This window comes from Peromyscus eremicus, chromosome 5 (assembly GCF_949786415.1).
Source record: "Peromyscus eremicus chromosome 5, PerEre_H2_v1, whole genome shotgun sequence".
Taxonomy (NCBI): domain Eukaryota; kingdom Metazoa; phylum Chordata; class Mammalia; order Rodentia; family Cricetidae; genus Peromyscus; species Peromyscus eremicus.
Window position 1 is genome coordinate 76,754,830 of NC_081420.1, and position 26,036 is coordinate 76,780,865.

At 44.6% G+C, this 26,036-nt stretch overlaps 1 protein-coding gene across 4 annotated transcripts in view; it reads left to right on the forward strand.

Moving 5' to 3' along the window:
* Ankrd26 (ankyrin repeat domain containing 26) overlaps positions 1 to 26,036 on the forward strand; it is a 48,105-nt gene that overhangs the window by 6,248 nt on the left and 15,821 nt on the right. For 2 of the 4 annotated variants that reach the window (XM_059263746.1, XM_059263748.1), the window contains 6 exons: positions 770 to 918; positions 3,242 to 3,451; positions 7,540 to 7,705; positions 14,041 to 14,099; positions 14,510 to 14,609; positions 20,470 to 20,678. In XM_059263746.1, the coding sequence (XP_059119729.1) occupies positions 3,261 to 3,451; positions 7,540 to 7,705; positions 14,041 to 14,099; positions 14,510 to 14,609; positions 20,470 to 20,678 (725 nt within the window). In that variant the 5' untranslated portion in view covers positions 770 to 918; positions 3,242 to 3,260. Of the gene's footprint in view, positions 1 to 769; positions 919 to 947; positions 1,070 to 3,241; positions 3,452 to 7,539; positions 7,706 to 14,040; positions 14,100 to 14,509; positions 14,610 to 20,469; positions 20,679 to 26,036 lie in introns of those variants that run through there. The other 2 variants (XM_059263750.1, XM_059263749.1) reach the window with 2 other exon arrangements.

Sequence of the window (26,036 nt, forward strand, 5' to 3'; positions counted from 1 at the left end):
TACCTATGCAATACAGAATATATTTTAGGTTTTCCAAAATTATATTAATTTATTATAATTATATATTTAATCTATAATATGTTTTTTAATTCACTCTGTTAGACATTTTCGAATGCTAAGAGTTGGGATTTTTTTTTGGGGGTGTGTTCTGAGACAGGGTTTCTCTGTGTAACAGTTCTGGCTGTCCTGGAACTTGCTTTGTAGACCAGGCTGGTCTCAAACTCATGGAGATCTGTCTGTCTCTACCTCTCTGAGTGCTGGGATTAAAGGTGTGCACCACTATGCCTGGCTAAGAGGTGGAATTTTTAAAAGCATTTCCTTAGTACTTTTAACTAGTCATATTCCCATTAGAGTACCTGGAAGCCTAATTGGGTTAATTGTGGTTTTCACTGGGGGAGTTATGCTTCTTGTAAACAAAATTACGTATTTCTCTTCAGCATTGTTCCTTAACAATGCAAGTGATTTAGTGGCTTTCATTTTGCTCAAGTTAATCTGTAAAGAGGTGTATTAGAGTTTTTGATGGTCTATTGTATTTTTATTTCTTATGTACTTTACCTAACATGAAAGATACCACGTGGTAACTAAAATAGAAACAGAAGAAACACTAGTTTGAAATAGTATATGTGTACTGGGGTCACAGGATTATCCTTCTGTGTGCAAATACAATTCTGTACTGATCATTCACACAACTAAAGAAAATGATCACTCAGTGAGAAGCAACCACAGCTGCTCTGCTGTGTGTCCTTTAACTCATGTCCCACTCTCTTAGTGACCCAGTCTGAACAGGAGTGTCTTCCGTTGTTATCTGGGTTCCTGACATCATAAATAGAAGAGAATCAAGTCTCTTCAGAATCTGGAGGAAGCACCCACATTCTTGGATACTACGTGCTGTATCCCCACAACTTGACTTCCTTAAATGTGAGTCTTTCTCACTACCACCCCCGCCCTGCCCTGCTGAATAGGAACTGAACAGAGTTAAAAGTGTTCCTTCATCTCGGACCTGCAGCACCTAGTGTTCTCCATTCCATCTTTCAGTCAGGTCAGCTGTTTCAGCATGACGGGGAACATGGTACGACCAGAGGGTTCCACAACCGTGGGTCCACTGTTGCACTTCCTGGCAGAAGCAGTACTGTGTGGAATACCATGACAGTGGATAAGGCATTCTGAATGTCTTCTACACATGGTAGTTTTGGAAAAAGCATTACATGTAGAAAAGGCAAATTCATAACCAGAATAAGTATCTACTCCAGTAAGGTTGAAGTGTTTTTTATATGGAGGAAGTAGTCCAGTGTAGTCAATTTGCCACCAGGTCACTGGCTGGTCACCCTGGGGAATGATGCCATATATGCTTAGTGCTGGTCTCTGCTGGTGGCAGACCTGGGACTCAGAAGCAGCTGTAGCCAGGTCAGCCTTGGTGAGTGGCGGTCCACGTTGTTGAGCCCATGTGTAACTTTCATCTCTGCCACCATGGTTGCTTTGATCATTGGTCCATGGGGCAGTGACAGGGAGAGCTGGGGAAAGAGGCTGACTGTCCCCAGAATGGGTCATCTTCTCTACTTGATTATTGAACTCCTCCCTCAGCTGAAGTCACTTTTTAGTGAGCACTTACATGGGACACAAGTACCTCCACATCCTTTGCCCATTTGGAGTGATCTATCCACATAGTTCTTCCCCAGATGTCTTTCTCACTAACTTTCCAATCATGCTCTTTCCAAGTCCCTGATCATCTAGCCAGCTCATTGCCAAAGCCCATGAACCAGTGATCAATTGCACAGCTGGCCATTTCTCCTTCCATAACAAAAGTGTGACCATGTGTACTGTTCAAAGTTCTGCCCGCTGTGAAGATTTCCTTGGACAGTATCTTCCAGGCTTCTCCTAGAGAGTTGTTATAATGCCGTGGCTGTCCCCCTCTGGGCAGTACCTATGCAGTGTGCAGAAACACCAGTAAAACAGGCCCTTGTCTCTTCCTCAGTCAACAGATAATAGGGCTCACCTCATGAAGCTACAGGCACATGCTTGGCAGAAGACAATATTGTAATAGTAGAAACCACAGGCATTTGGGCAACTTCTTCACGTGACTTGCCTGTGCCTTCAAGACCTGCTCAGGCCTTATCAACCATATGCCACTTCCATTAGTTAATAGGTTGCTGCTGTGAATGTCCTACTTAATGACTTGCTCAGGTTGCACGGTGGCTTGGTGGCCTGTTGTCAACCTTTAAGTTTCCGCTAATGCCCACTAAACATTGTGCTTTTTTCTTGGTGGTGTGAGGGGCCAGGTTCAATAACCTACCCTTCACCTTAGAAGGAATATCTCTGCATGCCCCGTACCACTGGACTTCTAAGAATTTCACTGAGGGAGAAGACCACCCTAAAGTCTTCCATTTAGCCTTTTCAAACATTATAGCCCTCACTCCACAGATCAGAGAACCAGTATGAGAATCCTGCCAACTTCTAAGTATATCTATCTCAATTATATATTCTGGAACTGGGGAAATAACCACAGGATAAGTTCGGGGACCTACTAGATCTACTGTGAGTTGGACTTCAGCCCAAACTCCACTACTCACCTGACCTCTGTAAGCCCCTACTTTAACTGGAGGGCCACAATGTGTTTTGGGGTCTCCTGGAATCAGTGTCAATTCAGAACCAGTATCCAATAGGCCCCCAAAAGTCTTATTGTTTCATCCCCCATTGTACAGTTACCCTTGTAAAAGACTGGAGGTCCCTCTGGGGAAGAACTGGAGAAAGGTCTTGGCTTAAGCCCACACTCTGCTTTATCTTGTCATCCAAATATCACACTGTAAACTTCTATCATAGCCATCATTATGTTTTACTCTCAAGCATCTATGTTAGGATATGTAAAATTTAGTCCCAGAAAGGGGGGAAAAGGCCCTACTTCCTATTTTGAGTGTAGGAGAAAAGATTTTAAACATGACTTTTTAGTTGTAGCATTTTGAGATCTTGCATTGAGAACATTGAGTATGAACTGGTAAGCCCTGATACAAAATAAAAAATAAAATAAAACCCCACAGACTCGCAAAGACACCTGTCAAACCATGTTCTTAAGCTAAATGGCTTTAAGTAAAGGAACATTCCTGGCGACCCCTAAAACATGCCAGGGCTTTATCTGCAGGACTTAGGAACTTGGTGTATGCTGGCTCAGTTATGACTTAGTAGATATGAAAACGGACTCTCCACTACACTCATGTGACTTTAGAAATGTGTTTTCTTCTTAATGCAGATCTGGAAGCCTTTTGGAAATGAAGGTTGTAGCTGACTCTAATGAAGGAGTAACGGAACTGGAACATCACCGTGATCTAGTTACAGAAAAAGACAAAAACGTGGACTATAAACTTAGTAGCCTCCAAGAGGAGCTGTCAGAAAAAAGAAATGCAAGGCCCAAGTCACAGCAGGAGAAAGTGAAGAGGGAAAAGTATTCCTACAACTTAAAGTATGCAGTGGCAGCTCTGCTGCACAAACGTAGGGGTGTCTCGTCATTGTAGACTAGTGCACAGAATTCTTCACGGGAGAGCATGGTCTTTTCGGTGTGGAATTCTTAGGAATAACCCAACACTTTGTCAGCCATGTGTAATTATAACGTAAAAGGTGTTCTTCCAAATCCCAGCTTAATGGCTGCCTAGACGCCCATTAGACTTTTCTAATAACCACATTCAGTGGTTTGAGGGCTGTGTCTTTTAATTAACGCTGCAAGGAGCACCACTTTTAAATCTTCGTTCTCTTCTTGTGGGTTTTTAGTGTGTGTCCATAGAATGTTATGCTTTTTTTTTTCATCCATCCACAGCCATTTCATCCATTGTATGTCTTTTCTGCATTCACATGGCAACCAAAAAAAAAAAAAAAGAGCTATATTTAAGTTAAACTAACTCCAAGGAGTCATATTTTATTCATCATTTTTTAATTTTTCTTTTAAAAAGTGTTTATTTTTTAAAAATTACCTTACAAAGTAGCGGGTTCCACGTGTGACTTACTTCATTTCGACTGACTTGCCCCTCTCCTCACCTCCCTGCTCTCCTTTCCTTGTGTCTTTGGCCTCCGGTATCCTCCCTTAACTTTCTTCTATCATTTCTCACCCCATTTTCTGAAGCCTCTTCCCCCTTATCTCATGGACCCCTTTCTGTTTTCTGTCTTTATATTTACCCCCACCCGAATCCATGTATTTAACAGAGGCTAGGATCTACGTGTAAGGTGGAATACACAGTATTTGTCTTTATGAGTCTAGGTTTCCTTGATATTATGTTTTCCAGTTCCATCTATTTTCTTGCAAATTTCACTTTTCTTTAGGGCTGACTAATATTCCATTGTACGTACGTACATTTCCATTGTCGGTCATCTGTTGATGTACATCTGGGTTGATTTAATTTTTTTTAGCTATTGTGCCTAGAGCGGCAATGGACATGGATGGGCAGATACCTTTGCGGTAGGATGCCTCTGGGTCGATGCCTTGGATTCTGCTGTATTTTTAGTGTTTTGAGAAGCTTCCACACTGGTTTCCCTATCTAGTCTTCTACTGTGTTCCATTAGTGCACATGTCTGTTTTGATGCGGATATCCAGATGGTTTTAACACAGAGGCTCCGTAGAATAGTTTGAGGTCGAAGTCTCCAGCTGTGTTTCTTTGGCCAGGAGTTTCTTTGGGTATCTGTGGTCTTTTGTGTTCCCACAGGAATTTTAGAATTTTTTCCCCTAGGTCTGTGAAGAACGTTACTGGCATTTTGACGAGGATTGCTTTGATCTGTAGGCTGCCTTTGGTAGCACAGATCTTTTTTTGACAGCTTCCCAATATAAGTTCGGTCACGCCGGGAGTCCAGACAGGCTTTCCAGCCTCTAGTCCCTTCTTCGTGTTCTTGTTTCAGTGTCCTGAAGATTTCCTTGTGGAAGTCTTCACCTGCCTGGTTAGGTCTATTCTTTTTTGTTTGTTTCTTTTAGTTTAGTTTTGTTTTTTCGAGACAAGAGTTTTTCTGTACAGTCCTGGCTGTCGTAGAACTCACTCCGCAGACCAGGCTGACCTCAAACTCAGAGAGATCCTCCTGCCTCTGCCTTCTGAGTGCTGGGATTAAAGGTGTGCACCACCACTGCCCAGCAGTTAGGTTTATCCTTATACTTTGTATAAGAACTTCTTATTTAAAAAAACATTTCATTAGTTATTTGATAGATTCAAGTTTTATGCAGTATGTTTTGATCACATTAGACCCCTAACTCTCTCAGTTCTGCTCTGCGCTCTCACTCACTTGTGTTAGGGTTACTATTGCTGTGATGGAACACCATGACCGAAAGCAAGTTGGGGAACAAAGGGTTTGTTTGGCTTACACGTCCATAGTACTGTTCATCAGCAAAGGAAGTCCGGACAGGAACCCAAACAGGGCTGGAGCTTGGAGGCAGAAGCTGATTCAGAGGCCGTGGAGGGATCCTACATACTGGCTTGCTCCTGAGGGCTTTCTCAGCCTACTTTCTTGTAGAACCCAGACTATCAGCCAGGAGGTGGTCCTACCCACAATGGGCTGGGACCTCTTCCATGAATCACTAATTAAGAAAATGCCTTACATCTGGATTATGAGGAGGCATTCTCTCAATTGAGGCCCCCTCCTCTCTGATGACTCTAGTTTGTGTCAAGTTGACATAAAACTAGCCAGTACACCACCCAACTTTGTGTCCTTTTAAACAAAACCAACCTACTAACCCCTTTCCCCCCCAAAAAAAAACCCCACCAAACCCCAAACCTTCAAGACAAATTTGTGCTAACCAAATATTCTTGGATGTGTGGGATTCCACGGGAGAGTGGTCCTCTTAGCAGGGGCTACACCCTTAGAGACAATGGACTCTTCCTCTCCCAGCAGCTAACATTTACCAGTTGTTTCATGGCTCATGGTGGGACTGTGTGCTCCTCTCCCGTCCCCGTGCTGGGATTTGGTCTTGGCTTGGGCTTGCACAGGCCTTGTCACATAGGCTGTCACAGCCTCCGTGAGTTCCTATGTGCAGCTGCTTCTCTGTGTCCAGGAGGTGTTTGTCATCACCCACCACCTCTGCTTCTTGGACACTTCCCGCCTCCTCTTACGTCTTGGGAGGGGTGAGGATGTGGTACACATGTTCCTTTGGGAGCTGAGCAGTCTACAGTCTCTAATTATCTGCATCTTGACCAGTGTGGGTCTCTGTGTAATCACCATCTACCACAAACAGAAGCTTCTCAGACGAGGGTTAAAAGATGCATTGATCTGTGCATATAATATAATAAAACATTATGAGACAATTTAATACCATGTCAGTTTAGCAGCATAATAGTAGTAGGTTCTCCACAGGGGCTGTGAGCTGTCTAGCCTCAGGTGCTTGGCCTGATAATGGTGCGAGGTGTGGGTTTCATCTTGTGGAGTGGTATTTCAATCCAATCAGAAAGGGGTTGGTTACTCCCATGACGTTTGTACCTCTATTGCACCAGTGGACATGTGCTGCCGGGACAGTCCTTACTGTAGCTTGCTCTGAGGCTACTCTGCATGGTCTATCTTTCCTGACTTTTCTTCTTAGTAAGTTTGTTTTCTTGAGCATATATAAAAGCTACTGATTTTGTACTCTGCTACTTTACTGAAGGTGTTATCGGAACCAGCGTGTTTCAGGCATTAGGGTCCTTTAAGTGTAGAGTGACATAGTTTGCAAGCAGGGATAGTTTAACATCTTCTTTTTTGAGTTCTATCCCATTTATTGCTTTCTCTTATTGCATTGCTCCATCAAAACTTAAGGACTATATTTAATAAGAGTAGAGAAAATGAGTACCCTTGTAGTTCCAGATTGAGAGGAAATGAGCTCTATTTTGCCCATTTAGTGTTATGCTGGCTAGGTTTACATAGTCTTTATTGTGTTGAGAAATGAGGGAACATTATTTTTGTAACTTTCTGGATTTTCATTTGCTCTGAATGAGTTCTTCAGCATAGAACTAAATGGTTAAGGGACTTAAAGAATGTGTTTAATCCAGGTGTAGTGGATCATGTCTTTTATCCTAGCACTCATGAAACAGAGGCAGGTAGGTGGATCTCTGTGAGTTCAAGGCCAGCCTGGTCTACACACCTATCCCCTTTTGCCAAGACACAAACGTCAGCCAATCAGGGGTCTTGAAATTTGGAAATCCCCTCACTCCAACCTCTAATATGATAAAAACCCAACCCCGACCGGGCTAGGAGCTCTCTGATTGTACCTCTGCGTTGGACAGGCGTATGGGCCATGCGCAAGCTTGAATAAAGCCTCTTTGCTTTTGTATGTGGGTTTGGTCTCCATGGTGATCTTTTAGGGGTCTCATTGATCTGGGCATAATAGAATGTGTAAAAAAGAACTTTCAAGTTGTCACTTTATTGGGAAATCCATAATATTAAGTAGAATTAGTTAGACGAGAAACTTAGCCATTGGCGGAATGCTTACATCTTTACCTCCCAAGCGTTAAGTTTTTTGGAAAAGTTCTAAGTGAGAAATGAACAAAATTGTACAGGGTAGTAATTAACATAAGAATACACAGATGATTTCAATAAAAGCATTTTCAGTTGTAGATTTGCCTCACAAGAACAGAAGACTATGATAAATGCACAGTTGCCCGATGGCAACATGGAAAATTCGAGAACTGAAAGAGAGCAACACCTTGAGAAACTTGACGTGACACACCCTGGAGTGTGTCCTTGGGCAGAAACTGAGGAAAACACTTGGAATGAGGTAAATTAATCTTTGGTAAAATCTCCTGTTTCTGACTTTGTTTCAGCAGTATAACATATAATACTCTCTCCCTTTGACGCATATAGTTGTATTTTGCCTATGGATATAGGATACAACCTGAGAAATGTGGTGTTTGGCAATTTCACTTGTGGAAACACCACAGTCCTATGCTCACTCACACAAACCCTGTGCTTGTATAATCCCTGTGTGCTACCATAGCACTATGTCCCGCAGTCTTGTGGGACCACTGTGTACATGTGGTCCATGGTGGACTGGAACATTCTGTGGCATGTGACATTTATTTAGACTTGAAACAAAATGTCATCTCATCCTAAAAGGAAATGACAAAGTTTTTGATTTCTGTTTGTTGTAAATCTTGGCAAATAGTAGATGCTCAGCATATATTTTTCTGAATAACGGCATGAAAGGTAAGCCAAGGGCAACCCCTAGGATAGATGTCAGTTTAGGCATTTTTTATCCTAAAATAGGGCTTACTTAGCTTTGAAATTATGATGATGTTAGTTAAACGTTCTGTAATGTAATGTTAATTCCTGGTACTGTCTCTACCTGCATTAAAGAACTTCTCTTGTTCTTTAATAAACTCAACTGTCATTCAAACAATTGAAATCTAAATAATTGTCTTAGGGTTTCTATTGCTGTGAAGAGAACACCATGACCATGGTGGGACATGACAGCATGCAGGCAGACATGGTGCTGCAGAAGAAACCGAGAGTCCTACATCTTGAAGGCAACAGGAAGTGGTCTGAGACACTGGGTGGTATCTTGAGCATATATGGGAACTCAGAGCCCATCTCCACAGTGACATACTTCCTCCAGTAGGATCAAATCTACTCCCAAAAGGCCATACCTCCTAATAGTGCCACTCTCTTTGGGGGCCATTTTCTTTCAAACCCCAAAGGCTTGTAGCCATATTGTAACTTCAAAGTCCCCATAGTCTATCACAGTCTCAAACTTATTTAAAAGTCTAAAGTGCAAAGTCTCTTCTGAGATTCATGCAATCTCTTAACTGTAATCCCTTGTAAAGCTAAAATAAAAACAAAAAGCAGATCATATACTTTCAATATATAATGGCACGTGAGATGTATTACCACTCCAAAACATAGAGAAGAGAGCATAGTGAAGAAATTCTGGACCAAAGCAAGATGACTGAAAACCTACTGGGCAAACTAAATGCTGCATCCCCATGTCTGAGGTCAAAGCACTCTTCAGATCTCCAACACCCTTCAGCTTTGTTGACTGCAACACACTTCTTTCTTCTGGGCTACTTCTACTCCCTGTGAGCACCTTTCTTGGGAGGTATCCCAGGGCTCTAGCATCTCTATCATCTTGGGATCTCCAAGGCAATCCAGGCTTCAACTTCATAGCTTCATTCAATGGCCTCTCTAGACCTCCATTCAGGGACACCCCTATAGACTGAAGTTTCTGGGTCCTGCCTGGTCCAGCCTAGTCCTGCCCAGGCAGAGCCATTTTTATAAAATAATCACTCAGAGGCTTAATATTAATTACAAACTGTTTAGTCTATGGCTCAAGCTTATTGCTAGCCAGCTCTAACATCTTAACTTAGCCCGTTTCTATTAATCTATGTATTGTCATGTGTCTCGTGGCTTTACCTGTGTTCTATTATATCTTGCTCCCCTGGCAGCTCGAAGTGTCTCCCCTGACTCTGCCTTTCTTCTCCCTGTATCTTTGCTTGGATTTCCTGCCTGGTGTTCCTTTTTTCCTGAAATATTTTTCCTTGATCAGCTTGCTTCTTTTCATTATATGTCTTCATCAGGGTTAGCACTAGTAACCACACAACAGAGTATATACTAGGCTATTTTGAGATTTCTTCTGCTAAGTGAATTAATCCAAAACTCTTCACTTTAGTTTCAGGAAAAGTTTTTGGACAAGGTCAAAAAGCAGCCACATTCCTCACCAAAATATCACAAGAATGATCTCTAGGCAATATACTAAAATTCTTCTCTGAAACTTCTTGAGCCAGCCCCCCACAGTTCAAATCACTCTTAGCACCACTGTTGTTGAGAACAAAGAGCCTTGTGCACACAGATAAGCACTAGAGAAGCCAGGAAAGTTAGACCTCTTCAAAGGTCAAAGAATGAGTGTGGAGATGCTCTTTTTGGAATGCTAGGAACGATGTCCTTTTACACCCTGATGAGCCTTTGCTGTCTGAGGAGACAGGCTCTGCGTTATCTCACGGAATTTATGTTTTTCCTTATCCAAGACCTTTCCCCTAAATCTTGAGCACTGCTCTCTTAGGAGAGATGTCACTTGTGCTTTACAACAGCCTAAGTGACTTCTGTGTTATCTTAGGACCAGGCCAATCCTGACTCCCACAGGCATTGTGTTTACCTCAGTCAAACTCCCTAGACCCTACATCTTGGGCACTATCTCTGAGTCAACAGTACCCATTCTTGTGAAAAAAGCCAGATGTACTTTGTAAGGAATCTCAATGTAAACGTGTCTTTATTTGTTGTGCACTTGGGACTGAGTTACTTGTTATCTGAATACCTTTTTCAAAAATTGTGCTGTGCTTAAATACAGCTGAAGTAAAATGATCTGGGCCAGATCTAGAAGTCCTGGTCTAGCACTGGTTATAATAAAATTGGGCTTAGCTGAGATTCTTTCTTGTCTCTTCATGGATCATTTTTTTCCTTGGCTGCTGTAAAGCCTGCAGGGGAATCACCACACACTGTCTTCCATGTCTCTACTGGTATGGCCCATTAAGCAGCGCTTAAAGCCTTCCACTGTAAGGCGCAAACCTACACAGAGAAACCCTGTCTCGAAAAACCAAAAAAAAAAAAAAAAAAAAAAGCCTTCCACTGCTTTCCTAACCCAAAGTACCAAAGCCCGAATTCCTCCAAACAGAAACATGATCAGGCCTGTTACACTAATGTCTTATTCCTGGTACCAACTTCTATCTTAGTTAGGGTTTCTCTTGCTGTGAAGAGACACCATGTCCGTGGCAACTCTTATGAAGGAAAAACATTTAATTGGGGTGGCTTGCTTACAGTTGAGAGGTTCAGTCCATTATCATCATGATGCGATATGGCAGTGTGCAGTCAGACATGGTGCTGGAGAAGTAGCTGAGAGTCTTACATCTTGCATGCATCAGGAAGCGGTCTGTTTCACTGGGCAGTATCTTGAGCATATATGAGAACTCAGAGCAAACCTCCATAGTGACACACTTCCTCCAATAAGACCACACCCACTCCAATAAGGCCACACCTCCTTATAGTGCCATTCCCTTTGGGGGCCATTTTTTTAAACCACTACAATAATATATGTGAGACTGTACTTGCTACTTAGTTTCAGCAAGGTTTTGTGTTTGTAGGTTGTGTTCTTGATTACGTATTTAGACCCCATTAGCCCCTTAGTCCCTCAACCTTCTTTATTCTTTGAAAATCACCAATCTGTACATTGTGAATTTAATTCCAGTGTTCTGAGTGTTTCATGTGGATAGAGTCATAAAATATCGAGACCATTACTTACTCCTTTTAGTTAGCACAGTACTTTTGGGATTCATCTTCATTTCTTTATGTCACTGTGTAGCGTCTTTTGTATGGCCAGGCATGGTGGCTCATATCTGTAATCCCAGCACTCAGGAGTCAGAAGAAGGAAGATAGGCTCAAGTTCAAAGCCAGTCTGGCATGCATAGTGAGTTCCTGGCCAGGGCTACCTAATGAGATCCTGTCTCAACACACAGACACAGACACAGACACAGAATCAGACGCAGACGCGCGCACACACACACACACACACACACACACACACACACACACACACCATTGTGTGGATGCACCGTGTGCCTGTTCCTTGATTGATGGATATTAGTTTGCTCCACTGTTCAGCTCCTGCTAATAATTCGGCTGTGAGCATTGCTCCACCAGTTCTGTAGACCTCTTCTTGTTTCCTTGCTACAGGGTTTTGCCCTCCCAGCCAGCTGAATTCATGGTGCCATCTAGCTGTCTTTCCTCTTGCTGTTCTTCCTGTCTTTTCTGTATTTACTCATTTGGCCTAATTTATTTAGGAGTGGCTCACCATTTTCTCTTCCACGAAGCCTTCTCCAGCTGGACTGATTATTCAAAGTCCATCTAGAACTTGTCTGTTCAGAGCAGTTTATCTTTCAACTTTACATTGATTTAATTATTTCTGCGTGAGAAAAAATATTGTCTAAGTATAAATTAACTTGGGAGGAATATCAGATGATATATGACACTTTTTCTTAAATAAACTAAAAACGTATTTGATTAAATTATAGGATAAAATCTATACCATACCTCTGTATCATACCAATAATTTTCCCTGAGAACAGGATATAGTGAAGCTTTTATTTTCAATATATTCTGAGAAGTTTAATATAAAATCAAATGCACTTAATGAATAGGACAGTGTTTAATTAAATGTTCCTGTTTGCCTCACAATGGGAAAATGTATACCTGCAGTCCTTCCTTCTGTAGCCAGAACTGGAGACTGCAGATGCTTAGCACATAACTGGTGGGTAAGCCCCTGCAGCAGCTTCTTTTATGCACTATTCCGCAACACCTTAACACCCATGGGGGTGGCAAAGCAGCCTCACATGACAATGGTTGGGACAGACTGATGAGGACCTTTGATTCTACAATAGCGTCCATCAGGGCTTTAGCTTACCTCTGGGTCATGTCACTTCCATGTCCCTATTGCAGCAGGTCCCATTGGCACTGCCCTACACTATCACAGCCTGCTGAGTAGTCCTAAGATCCTGGAGGCATGGGCTATTCTCAGTAGGCGGGAGTACTACTGTCCAGTTGCTGTGTGGCTTCTTCTGTGGAGCTGTGACTAAATGTCTATTCACACCAGATACAACAGCAATGGTATACCAAAAGAACAATGCTGCCCAAGATGGGTTGTAATCAACACTGAGTTTTGGCGATCGCTGAAGAAGCACGGGGGACTTGGGCAGCTGCATCCCCGAAAAGCCCACCCCAGCGTAGTGACAGCTCGGATGTTCCCTGCACAGCATCCAGGCAGCTCTGTGGAAGAGTCTTGTCTCCCCCAGGTATTGTTTGATCTCCTGGAGGGGCCCCCATGGGTCCTGTAAGTTTTGTGGGCATCCTGAGCCTAGTAATTTTCATGAGCCTTTAGAGTCTTGTGATCCCCATTCTCCTCCAGGAAAGAATGTTGCCATCCAGAGGAAACAGCTGCACAACACTGGTATAATTGGCCAAATTTCAAGAAGTACTAAGGATGCATTAGGAGTCTCATTCCTCATATGCTGCCACTTTCACTCAACTAAGAAAGGACTCACCAGGAAGAGCTCTCCCCTTGCATATTAGAATATAAAATGTAATCTTGATGCTAATGCCAGAATCAGATGTTATATGTAGCTTATAATATGCCATCTATATATCCCCCAACAATATCCTTGACAACCTAATGTAGTGGTTTCTATCAATATCTCCATATCACAGATGAAGCAACCAAGACAAAACATTAACTTTCTCAGGATCCCTCCCCTCATAACTGTTGAGTTGAGATGGAGACCCAGGCATTGTGGCATCTGTGTAGATACTGTCCCTGAAAATGATCCCATGAGACATTGTGGTGGTTTGAATGAGAATGGCCCCCACAGGTTCATATATTTGAATGCTCAGTCATCAGGGAGTTCACTATTTGAGAAGGATTAGGAGGTGTGGCCTTGTTGGAGGAGGTGTGATATTGGGAGTGGGCTTTGAGTTTCCCAAAGCCCATGCTAGGCCCAGTCTGTCATGCCTGCCATCATGTTCACTGCTGTGAGAATGGACTAAACCTCTGAAACTGCAAGCGAGCTCTCAGTTAAATGCTTTCTTTTATAAGAGTTGCTGTGGTCATGGTGTCTCTTCACAATAATAGAACAGTGACTAAGATGTCATCTAAGGAATGCATCATGTTAGCTTTTATCATCACTGATATGGCTTCTCAAATTATAGTGAGGAGATGTTTGGAAGTAAAAATACAGATATATTATTACCACATGGAATATACTCTATTTTACCAATTGTTTCAACTTGAGTATCTGATAAAATATAATTCGAAACTAATGATGTGTTTCAACATTAGTTCTGGGGTCATAAATATTTCTGGGAAAAGCCGATTAGTGTGATATTGGGCTCTACAGATCACCAGATCCATGTAGCAGTAGGTCTGCTAGCTCATCAATTATAGCACAGAGTAACTGTGGACGACATGCAGAGGAAGGGTCTGTCTGTGCTCCGATGAAATCTGAGAAGGGAACACGAACACGAGATGGACCAGCTTGTACGTGTCTAATTGTAGCTTCTCCCTGTTCTTTGTTCTAGTTGCAAGAAGCACTGGAGATACTAAAAGCTGCTAAGATGATCTGCCATAGGATTCAGAGGTATAACTGCATGCAGCTTGCAAAGACAGCTGGAGTGTTTATGAGGCAGACAGAGTAGTGTGAGCAACACATCCACGCGAGCAGAGGTGCATGTGTGTGAGGCCAGGGTAAATTTTCTGCTTCCAGTCCTTTGACTTGCATTACACACTTGCAAGGGGCGGGGAGGTAACTGAGTGGCAGAATGTATATTTGCATGCATAAGGCCCTTGTTTCATCCACATCCACAACAATAAAAGGAGAAAGCAGTTATCCACACGATCTCTAAACTTCACAGCACAGCTAGGAAAATGATTCATCTATCACATATCTTGTTTTTCAAAGAATTTGCAAAATTGCTTTTACGACAATTATTTAGAAATTATGTGGTATTTAAAATTCACCTGTGAGAACAATTCCTTTAAAATATTTAGGATTGAACTTGAAAATTCCAACTTAATTCTCACAACTGAAAAGCAAGCAAGAGAAATGGAAGCTCTCTGGGAAAAACCGTTAAGCGCGGGAGCCGATGCGGTGAGTCAGTTTCACTGGTTTCTCGTTAATGTCATTGGTATGGAAAGAGATGCTGTTCTTTCTTGAGTAGTTTTCCATAGGAGTATATTATTTGGTATGAAAAGGCGTATTGATAAAAATATTTGTTTTAATTATGTTGCTACTATTATTAGTAGCGGTGCAAGACCTCTGGCTTTACAGTAATTGACTGTAAATCAATAAAAGAAATGATTTTGGTGTAATTTTTAATAAGAAATAGTGATGGTCCTGTTTTATATATCCAGCCATTGATGGGCACACCCGCTGAGTTCCACATTTTGGTTGTTGTCCACAGTGCTGTTGGGACATTGTTGTGACTATGGCTGAGTCTCTGACAAAAGTTTTAAATAACTCTTACATTTAGTGGCGGCTAGATGGGGAATCCTGCGTTTCCCTTAGTGCCAGATTCTCACAGTTAGCTTCTGTACTAGCTTTGCTTCCTGTTGTTGATAAAACACAGATTGTGCCGGCGGGTTGTGCGTGTCAACTTGACACAAGCTGGAGTCATCAGAGGAAGGAGGCTCATTTGAGGAGAGGCCCCCATGAGATCCAGCTGTAAGGCATTTTCTCAATTAGTGATCAATGGGGGAGGGCCCAGGCCATGGTGGGTGGTGCCATCCCTGGGCTGGTGGTCCTGGGTTCTGTAAGAAAGCAGGCTGAGCAAGTCATGTTAAGCAAGTTAGTGAGCAGCGTCCTTCCGAGGCCTCTGCTCCTGCCCTCAGGCTCCAGCCCTGCTTGAGTTCCTTTTCTGACTTCCTCCAATCTGGAAGGATAAGCCAAATTAATCCTTTCCTCCCCAGCTTGCTTTTTGGTCATAGTGTTCCATCATAGCAATAGAAACCCTCACTGAGACATGGACCAAAGCCAACCTGGGGGAAAGCGTCTATTGTACCATAGAATTCCCAGTCACAGTCCATCACTGAGGGAAGTCAGGGCCAGAATTTAAGGCAGGAGCCTAAAGGCAGGAACTGAAGTAGAGGCATGGAGGAATGCTGCTTACTGATTGGCTCCCATGGCTTGCTCCGATACCTTTCTTAAGCAGCCCAGGCCCGCATGCCTAAGGGTGTTACACCCTCAGTTGGATGGGCCCACTTATGTCAATCGGCAATCAAGAAAATGCCCACAGACCTACCCCAAGCTAATCTGACTGTGAAATTCCTCTCTTGAAGTTTCGTCTTTCCAGATCTGTCAAGGTGACGACCGAAGCTAACTGTGACAGCTTTGGGGAATAAGTGACTTACGATTTCTACTCCTCATCAAGAACAAATACTAGGTCTTATAGAAGCCCTTTTTTTTGTGCCAGAGAATTGTCCTCCCCTCCTCTCCCCTCCCCATTTTGGGGTTTTAAAAAGGAAAGTTATGTCAGTAAAATAAAAAAATAGACTTGGTTTCTTGGTTGACTTGGACCTCATAGAGTAACCCAGTACTCCTAACGCGGACATTCATCTGTATCTGAGCTTCCTATCCATGTAACTGTCCACGTTCCGGAAAGGTGGATGTATTGTTAATCCCACCAGTTGAGAATAAGACCACTACCACAATTTAAAGCCAAATTTGAAGCAAGCTTTAATTAAATACTGGCCAGGTGGATGGACTCTACTGGGTTCATCTCCGGTTTCCCAGAAAAAAATGGCCCAGGTCACAGTTTGCAGCTGCTTAAGTATTTCCCATCAGGTCCAAGCAGGGGCAAGCATACATCCTGATGTGCCTCCAGCCTCCAGCCAATCAGGGACAAGTGTACATCCTGATGTATTTCCTGCCTGTGAACCTCCCGCCCACATGTGATCAAGCACATCTGGTGCAGATGGGTCAAACAAACTTGTTTAGGGAAGTGAAAACCTGTGACTTGTTGTCTCCCATAAACAACAGCCTCCAGCATTTCGGGAACTGTCTGTCCTTGGGCAGGGGGTTTGCAGATCAGAGGCATTTTTGTTTCATGGATCTCTTAGGCATAGTAATTAAAACTTAAAATGTAACTTTGGTTTCCACAGTATCACTAGGATTGAAATATGATTGCTATACAATGAAAACTGTGTATCTATACACCAAGCCGAGCAGCATCCTGGCATCCGTGTTTTTCTTCCTGGAAGCTGACCCCTGTTGCATTGTGAACACTGAGAGGGCCAGGCAAATATCATGACAGTCTGCCCTAATAATTCAGTTAAGAACTAGGCCTTGATCCCTGCTTTTTGGAACTGAACAAGCAGTTTCCAAAAAAAAAAAAAAAATCCACCAACATAGTGTAATATGGTGCAGGGGAGGGTTTGGCGGGTAGAGCCGAGATGCCCCTCAGCGGGTGAGTCAGCTACGCCATGCAGGTAGTGGTGACTGGAGTGGAAAGTCACTCACACCCCGAGCACTGCATCCACGTGGAGAGAGGGTTTATTACAATAAAAAGACAGACAGGGAAAGAGAAAAAGAGGGAAGGGAGGGAAAACGGGGGTGCGCACACCTCACGGTGGGGGAGGAGAGAAGGGGCAGAGAGAGCAAAGAGGGAGGCGTTTTCTTCTTAAAGGGAGTCAGGAGGACTGGGCAGGTCCCCCAGGGGGGCGGGTCAGAATACTAACACAAAGGGCAATCAATCACTGGTGCCCATGACACAGGGACAAGGGAGATAGGATGTAACAAGCCTGGGCCACTGAGCCAGCCCCCATAATCAACAGCTCGAGGTAATAACCAAATAAGGACAAAGTCTGGGACTTATCCAGACCTGCTCAAATATGGAAAACTGTAGCCCTGACCAACTCCCAACTAACCATAGCCAATTAGCAGTTACTAACACGACGGCAACTCTCATAAGCCAATCATATCTAAGATGAGCTTGCTTCCTTGGACACTCCCCTTAGTTAGGCTTAAAAGGAGCCCTCACTTCCCCGTCAGGGTCGTTGCCATCTTGTCTTTGTACGGGATGGTGTGAAGGCAGTGCAGACTCCATCTTAGGGAAGGGCCATCATCTCAGACCACCTGCTGTACTCAGTTCCAGGAAGGACCTCAGGAATGTGCCATGACAACTCGAACAGACACAGGGTAGTATGCTCCTGCAGACATTCTGTCTGCTGTTTATGGCCCTTGAAGATATCCAGATAATCCTGCTGAGCAGCCCAGATAATCCTGCTCAGCAAGTTGTGATTCCAGCCAAAAGTCCAACCGAAGAGTTTCAAATGTGGTTTTGCTGAAAGTCTAGACCAACAATTAAAAAAAAAAAAATCACCTTGCCCCATATCCCTTCTACCCGACCCCAAGATGCCAAAGCATGTAATTCCTGGCTTGTGGATTTTCCCTATAAAAACTCTCTACCCCTGGGCCCACTGCCACTGCCACATTTCCCTCCATCTGCCCTGTGGTGGCCCAGGTTCGAACCCAGAAAATAAAAGGACCCTTACGTGCTTGCATCAGAAACTGGCTCCTTGGTAGTCTCTGGGGGTTTCACCAAACGGGTACAACAGTGGAAGGTTGGATAAGAAACGCTTTTGCTGATTGTATACATGGATGGTGGTCTTTTGTGGGGCTTCTCCAGGACTTTAACAAGCACCACATTGGACTAATGAAGTAGTTGCTCTCTGTAGTGGTTAACATTGGTCGCCAACTTGATAGGCTCTTCAATGCCCTAAGAGACAAACCTCTATACATCCTGTGAGGCATTACGTTGATTAGGTTAATTGAAGTGGGAAGACCTGTCCTAAAAGGGGTCAGCACCCTTACAGGGGTGGGATCCTAGATTATATACAAAGGAAAGAGTGAGCTGGCCACCATTCTTGCTCCCTAACTATGGACACAATGTGACCAACGGCCTCAGGATCCTTACCCTGTCTTCCCTGACTTGATGGACAGAGCATTCAGAATGTAAGCTAGAATAAGTCCTTTTTCCTTTAAGTTGCCTTTGTCAGGACATTTTATAGTAGCAAGGGGGAAAGTAACTAATACACCCTCACTATTTTATTTAAGTTTTAATAGCTAGAAATATCCAGACCCATTATACAGACCCATCAGTGGAGGGACATTTGTGTCGACTGTTCCTGATGTTCTTGTGGGGTTCCTGGGCTGGAACTCAGGTCGTCAGGCTTGGGGGCAAACACTTACCTGCTGAGCCATCTCTTCAGCTGTTTCCTTCCCTTCCCCTCCCCTTCCAACCCCTCCCCCCACTTTCAAAACAATAGCCTATTTTTGTACCTGAGTTCTTTTCTCCGCCCACTCCCACACTGGAGAACTCCCAATACCCAAAGCCCTCTCTTATTTTCCTGGGTCTCTCTCAACCCAGACCAGCAGCCTACGGTATGCTTGCTAAGCTGGTTCTTTTAAGGACTTTGGCTGTCCCATGAAAAATCGGGTTCTGTGCAACCTGAAAAGCTACATTTGCAAATCCTTTAGAGGTGAACTTCGCCTCTTGAGCCTCCTAGGAAGTGGTTCTAGAACATCGCTGTGAGAATTCTGAAACCCCAGAACCGTCATGGATTAAGGAACACTCTAAATCCTTAAGATTTAGCTATGAGAGGTTTTGTAGTCACTATCACAGTTTCATCTTTAGACCCCATGTTCCCGGGATTGGGTGTTATCTCAGAAGCCATTTATTTTAGCTTTGTGTGTCAGTTGACATGTGGGGAGGACAAACAAGAAACAGGTATTTGAGTCAGCAAGACCAGGCTCTTCGCTCAATCATCGCTCTTCAGCTCAGTTTGCATGTGGATTTGCTCTCAGCGCTGTGTAGCAAGATCATCCCTTAGTCAGCCTTCCAGCCCTTCTAGTCAATCTCCTGATGCACCAGCCGGCATCCGCTCTCATCCCTGAAACCCCTGTGGCTTCCATCCTTCTTTCGTCCCAAGGTATACCACACTTAGCCTGTTTTTTTTTTTAATTTTCTAAAATTATTTTTGTAATTTCTCACATGGATACATTGCATAGTGACCACTCTGACCCTCACCTCTCTCCCCATCCACTCTTCTCCCTCCCTACAAATCTCCTTCTCACATTCCTGTATGTCCATTTGTTTTATGACTCTGTAAGATTAACTAGGGCCATTTGTGACCATGAGTTGGAACCTGGTGGGCTCAGCAAGTTGCAGTGTTTGTGATTAAAATTTCTGGATTGACAGACTGCAACCCACAGAACCAGGGAGGCTATATAGCAGGGGTGGACCCTAGGATGACTGTGGCTTATAGTAAGTTTTGGTTTTACTCAATTACTGGGCAAGCCTCAACGAAACATTTCACTATTAGGATAAGCATTTATACTGTATCAAGCTGATAATAGAAAATTAAATTTAAAAAAAATTCTGGATTGATTTTATTATTTTTGGAACTATGAAATTACACAGGAGCTAACACAAGGCAATTTATGGCTGAAGATGCAACTCAGTTCATCTAGTTTGTGCCAAGGTCAGTTTTCAAAGCACAGCAACCCACACCCCCACAGAAACCACACACACACACACACACACACACACACACACACACACACAGATGGTGTGCATGTGCAAAGAATGCAGCACAGATATTTATTAGTCATATTTAATACAGTTGATACTGAAGAAAAGTATTTTAAACTCCAGTAGTGTTTTTCTTTGAGTTATTTTTTTAGTAGCATTCAGAGAACCTGTGACATTTTCACATACATATGTCATTATCTGTTATTGCTATTTCTCCAAATCCCACTGCCTTCCCTGTGTCCCTTTAAACCTTTTTGCTGGCCATTTTATTTTCTTCAGAGTGTATCTTTTCAAAATGTATGTTCCATTTCTGTCATACTTATAGCTGCTGAGTCATGAGTCTACACTGAAAACAATTCAAGTTCACAGTAGCTACTTGCATTCTGATTTGTAAAAGTCCACCTTTGTGATGTGTCTTAGGTGGAGGCGGCACCCAAAGGCGATCCAGGGAAGAGGAGGGAGGATGCTGCTGTGATGGGGAATCAGGTGGAGCTGACGAAGCTCACATCTGAGCTCTCGGAAGTGAGAATGCAGGACGATTCTTGCAAAATGGAAGTGGAAAAGTACAAGGAACTGTATCTAAAAGAACTAAGAAGTAATAACGCCTTACTCTCACTTCTTCCGAGTAGGTGAGTGGGAGAGAGAAATGCCGAGGAGAAACCAGTCTCAAGGCCTGGTCACTAAAGCATAAGTCTTAGTGAACTGGGTTCCTGGGTTTGTGGATTGTGAAAGCTAAGTAGATATTGTAGTTCTGGGAAGTCATGTTGGCAAATGACCTGACTTTGAAATGTTAATCCAGGACACTTCTTACTCCTCTATTCTTCGTTCTGCGTCTATTTTCCACCTTAGTATTCCCACCTAGTTGATTTAATCTACTGATTTTTAGGTAAGTGTTTATGAAAATTCTCTAGTTACCACAGTTGTTATTATGATTTGATTATCAGTGTTCATATAAATATTAAAGGCTTAATGATCTTTGGAGGATTATAACCTAAACCCAAGCTGTCAAGTGCTGCTGGCACTACTCCTGGGCACATTCCGGCATTGATAATTTAACTTTCCTGTGGTTCAGCATCACCACTAGAGGGAGCTGCAGAGTTGCTGCTCTTCAGCATTTTTCTCTCCCTAACTGCATTATTGGGATACAAGAAAAGACCAACTCTGAACTGAAGGGTGCTGTTGGTTTTTTTTTTGTTGCTCTTTTGAGGGAGTCTGCCACCCAGTTCGCAAATAAATCACCACACGGAGGCTTATTATTACTTATAAATACTCGGCCTTAGGTTGGTTTGTTTCTTACCAACTTTCCTTAACTTATCCCATCTACCTTTTGCCTCGGGCCTTTTCCCATTCTTTTACTTCTATAAATCTTACTCTTACTCCATGGCTGGCTGTGTAGCTGGATGGTTGGCCCCTGATGGCCTCCTCTTTCCTCTCTCCTTCTTTGATCTTTTGTCCTCCCAGATTTCTCCTTCTATATATTCTCTCTGCCTGCCAGCCTTGCTGTTGGCCATTCAGCTCTTTATTAGACCATCAGGTGTTTTAGACAGGCACAGTAACACAATTTCAGAGAGTTAAACAAATGCAACATAAACAAAAGTAACACACTTAAAATAATATTCTACAACAGAAGGGAAGTGGCAGTCCCAGCTGGTTAGACTAATTCCTTGTTCTGTGTGGGCAGGAGTGTAAGGTGGACAGAAAATGCAGCCCCACCTCCACACCTTGGTAAGAATGTTCTGAACTAACTGCCTGGGCTGCTTCAGTTTCTTATTTTATCTGCATCTTGGCCTCCCTTAGACTCTGAATTCCTCCTCAGTGGAAAAGGCTTGATTTCTTCATATGGGAGCAGCGTACAGAGGGCAGAAGCAAATGCTTCTGGGTGTCTTGTCTTTTTTTTTCCCTCAAAATTGTAACCCACCAAGTCTAATTTTGTTGCCCGTATACTCATGGGATTGGGGCCATCCGCTGGAGAATTGGTCCACCTACCAGGGGCCACAGCCTTAAAGAAAACCGATTCACCCTCAGAGCCGTAACTATCAATAGCACCTCTGGTGTGGGACCTTGAAAACCCCTCTCCCACGCACGCTGGGATGTGACTGGCTTGGTCTTGTGCAGGCTGCTGCAAGTTCAGGAAGGCAGCAATCCTATTGTGCCTAGAAGATACTGTTTGCCTTAGTCCTCCCTGACCTCTGGCTCTTATGCTCTGTCTTCCTCATTTGTTCTGAGATGGTCTCTGAGCCTTGTGGGGAGAGGTTGATAAGGGCTTAGCACTCCATTGACTCATTTTCTGTACTTTGGCCAATTGTGAGTTTCTGCATTAACCACTGTCTTATGAACATAGAAATTTCTCCAGTGAGGTCTGAGAGTTGCACTAATCTATACAAATTTAGAATGCAGTTTTGTACTATGTCCATTTGGCAAAATAATAGTAGGGGTTTTACTTCTTGGGGCCTATGAGCTCCCCAACCATAAGTTTCTTGATCAGACTCGTAGCATCACATGTTTGTTTTTCTCTTGTGAAGCGGACCTGATGTCCAATCAGAAAGTGGTTGGTTACCCCCATAATTTATGCCACTATTGTCTCCATGGGCACATCTTTTGCCATGCTGATCATTAATGTGGCTTGCAGGATTCACAGCTGGGTAAGACAGTTGATGACTTTTCTTCCCAATCAACCTGCACAGCACCTTCTGGTGCCATGAAAGCTAGCCGGTGGGAGGAAGCTTCCTGGCAGTACCAGCTTGATTTCTCAATGCTTGTGTGAATGGGATAGTTTCCCTGATCTCTTCCTCAGCCTGTTTGTCTTTGGTGTGTAGGAAAACCACTGGTGTGAGCTTTGTAACCGGCCACAATGCTGAAAGTATTCACTAGCTCTAGAAGTTTCCTGGTGGGGTCTTTGGGGTCTGTCATGTGTAGAATCATGTCATCTGCAAACAGGAATACCTTGACAGCGTCCTTACCTATGTGTGTCCCTCTCATTTCCTTCTCTTGTCCTGTTGCTCGAGTTGAGATTCCAGGCACTGTTAAACAGGAGAGGCAAAAGCAGACACCCACAGCCTTGTCTTGTTCTGTGGGAGTGCTTCAGGTTTTTCTCCACTCCCTAGGATCATGGCTATTGGTTTGCCATACTTAGCCTATATTTTTTCCGCATGTATTTTCTCCATCCCTGTCTCTCCAGGGTTAATCATAAAGGATGTTGGATTTTGTGAAAGGTCTTTAATGCACCTAATAAGATGATCATGTAGTTTCTGTCCTTGGACATATTTGTGTGGTAAATTCCATTTAATGGTTTACATATGTTGAACCATCTCTGCATCCTCCGAGCGAAGCCTACTGGAGCCATCTCTCCAGCCCTACTCGGGAGATGTGTGTGTGTGTGTGTGTGTGTGTGTGTGTGTGTGTGTGTGTATTCAGATAGATAGTATCTTCAGTGTAAGTTTCTTTTTAACTTGTGTTGATTTTTTGTGGATTTCACATCATGCATTCCAATCCCACTTATCTCCCCAGCCCTCACGTCTACCATCTTTCTTTGCCAACTTCCCTCCCCCCAAACAAAACCAAATTTAAAGGAAAAACCAAACCAACCAAACAGAGAGAGAGGTGGGCGGGGGAGAAGAGTCTTGTCCTGGAAGCTGTGCTGTGGCCCTTTGAGTCACACAGTTTACCCTTTAGTCCATTCATCATTACTTGCAAATGTGCATTGCCAGGAGTCTGGCTCCAGGTCTCTGGCTTCTGCTAAGCCACAGATAATGGGCTCTCACTGGGGCTTCTGCTGTCATCCTGTGTCATGGAGATCTGTAGGTTTGTCCCCTACACCTGCTCCAGTAGTTCATAGGTGAGGTGGATGTTGGGGTGGGCCAACTCATAGCCCTGGTTCTGGGCCTGGGTAGAGGAGAGCTCGCCAGCGCTGCCTCGGCTAGCTCACCCAATGCAGCCTGCAGCAAGGAACCAGGCCAGTTCCCCGGCTCTCAGGTCCCCAGATCCAGGTCACCCACACTCACACCACCAAGGGCCAGCTCTACTGTTTTGCCCAGACAAGGTGCAGAGCCCTCTCTCCCGATTGCTGTAGGGGGCAGATGAGGTGTGTGGGGGTCACCTCTCCTGCTCTCACGCCCTCGGGGCTGGCTCGCCTGCACACCGGACACAGGGTCAGCTCTAATGTGCTGTCTAGGTGGGGTGCAGGTCCTGCTCTCCTGTGTGCTACAGCCAGGGAGGGTCAGGGTTAGCTCTTCCACTCTTGTAACCCCTGGGCCAGTTCTCTCTCCTATCACAGGTGGTAATGTGTGTGTGTGTGGGGGGGGAGGGCATCTTTCTCTCTCACCCACACTACCACATGGCAGATGGGGTGGTGGGGTCAGCTCTCCTGCTCACATATCTTCAGGGTCTTCTCACCCACATCTGAAACCACAGGGTCAGCTCTAGTGTGCTGCTCAGGTGAGCTGCACACCTGTGGTGATGGGTAGGCCATCTTTCCCTGGGGGCCATCTCTCCTACTGCAGTATCCAGCAAGGGGCAGGACCAGCTATCCCATGGCCAGTGAAGGGTGGGTGTGGCTCAGCATATCACGGTTCCAATGACTCCCTGTGCCAACATGAGCCATGGACATCATCATAGACCCCAGCTACAGAAGGACCATGGACCCAGACATGGCCCTTGGCAGCAACTTGGGCCCAGACATCACCATGGTCCTGGCAGCAGCATGGCCATAGGGCACCAATATGGTCTCTGACCAGACCCTGGGCATCTGCAGAGCCCTCAGCAGTAACAGGAGCCATGGACATTACCCAAGATCCTGGCCACTGTAGGGCTGTGGACCCAAACATGGCCCTAGGCAGTGGCCTGGGCCTGGATGACTTCATGGCCCCAGGTGGCAGCACCTGCCATCCAAGCTGACCAGACTTCAGTCATCTGCATGGCCCTTGATGGTAATAGGAGCCACAGACATCAACTCAGACCCTAGCTGTTGCAGAGCCACAGACCCAGACATGGCCCTTGACAGCAGCCCTGGCCTGGACAATATCATGGCCCTTGGACACCCTCATGGCCATAGGTTGTGGCCCAGACCCCAGGGAATCTGTGTGTTTTTTGGTGGCAACATGGACCATGGACCTCAATTCAGACCCTGGCTGCGGTAGGACCGAGGACCTAGATAAGGTCCTAGGGAGCAGCCTGGGCCTTGATGTCACTATGGTCCCAGGTAGCAGTGCAGGCCACCCAGACTGGCATGGCCCCTATGGTAGCATGGCCCCCAGACACCAATATGGCCCCAGGTGGCAGCCCAGACCCCTGGCACCAGCACACCGTTCGATGGTCTCAGGAGCTACAGACATCAACATAGACCCTGGCTATTCAGGGCCAAAGACCCAGATATGGCCCTCCACAGCAGTCCTGGTCTGGATGACACCATGGCCCCAGGTGACAGCACTGACCACTCAAACTGGCTTTGCCCCAGCAGCGGCAACACAGCCCTTGGACACCAACATCATCATAGGTTGCAGCCTAGACCCTGGGCATTTGTGTGGCCCCAGGTGGCATCCACAGGCCAGGGACATCAACTCAGAACCCGGCTGTGGTAGAACCACAGACCCAGACATGATCCTTGGCATCAGTCTGGGCCAGGATGTTACCGTGACCCCATGAGGCAGTACAGGCCACCGAGACTGGCTTGGCCTCTGTAGCAACATGGCCATCAGACACCAACATGGTCCCAAGTGGTGGCCTAGACCACAGGCCTTCACACTGCCTTCAGTGACAATAGGAGCCACAGACATCAACATAGCCCTCTTTGGCTACTTCGGGGCCTCAGACAAAGACCTGGCCCTTGGCAATAATCCAGGCCCAGACATCACCTTGAACTCAGGTGGCTTGCAAGCCATTCACATTAGCTCGTTCCTAATCACCCCTACCTCTTCAGATCTGCCTCTCTCCCCAGCCCATGAACCCTTCCGGCTCTCTCTCTTTTCCATTCCCCCACCCTGCACTCGCTC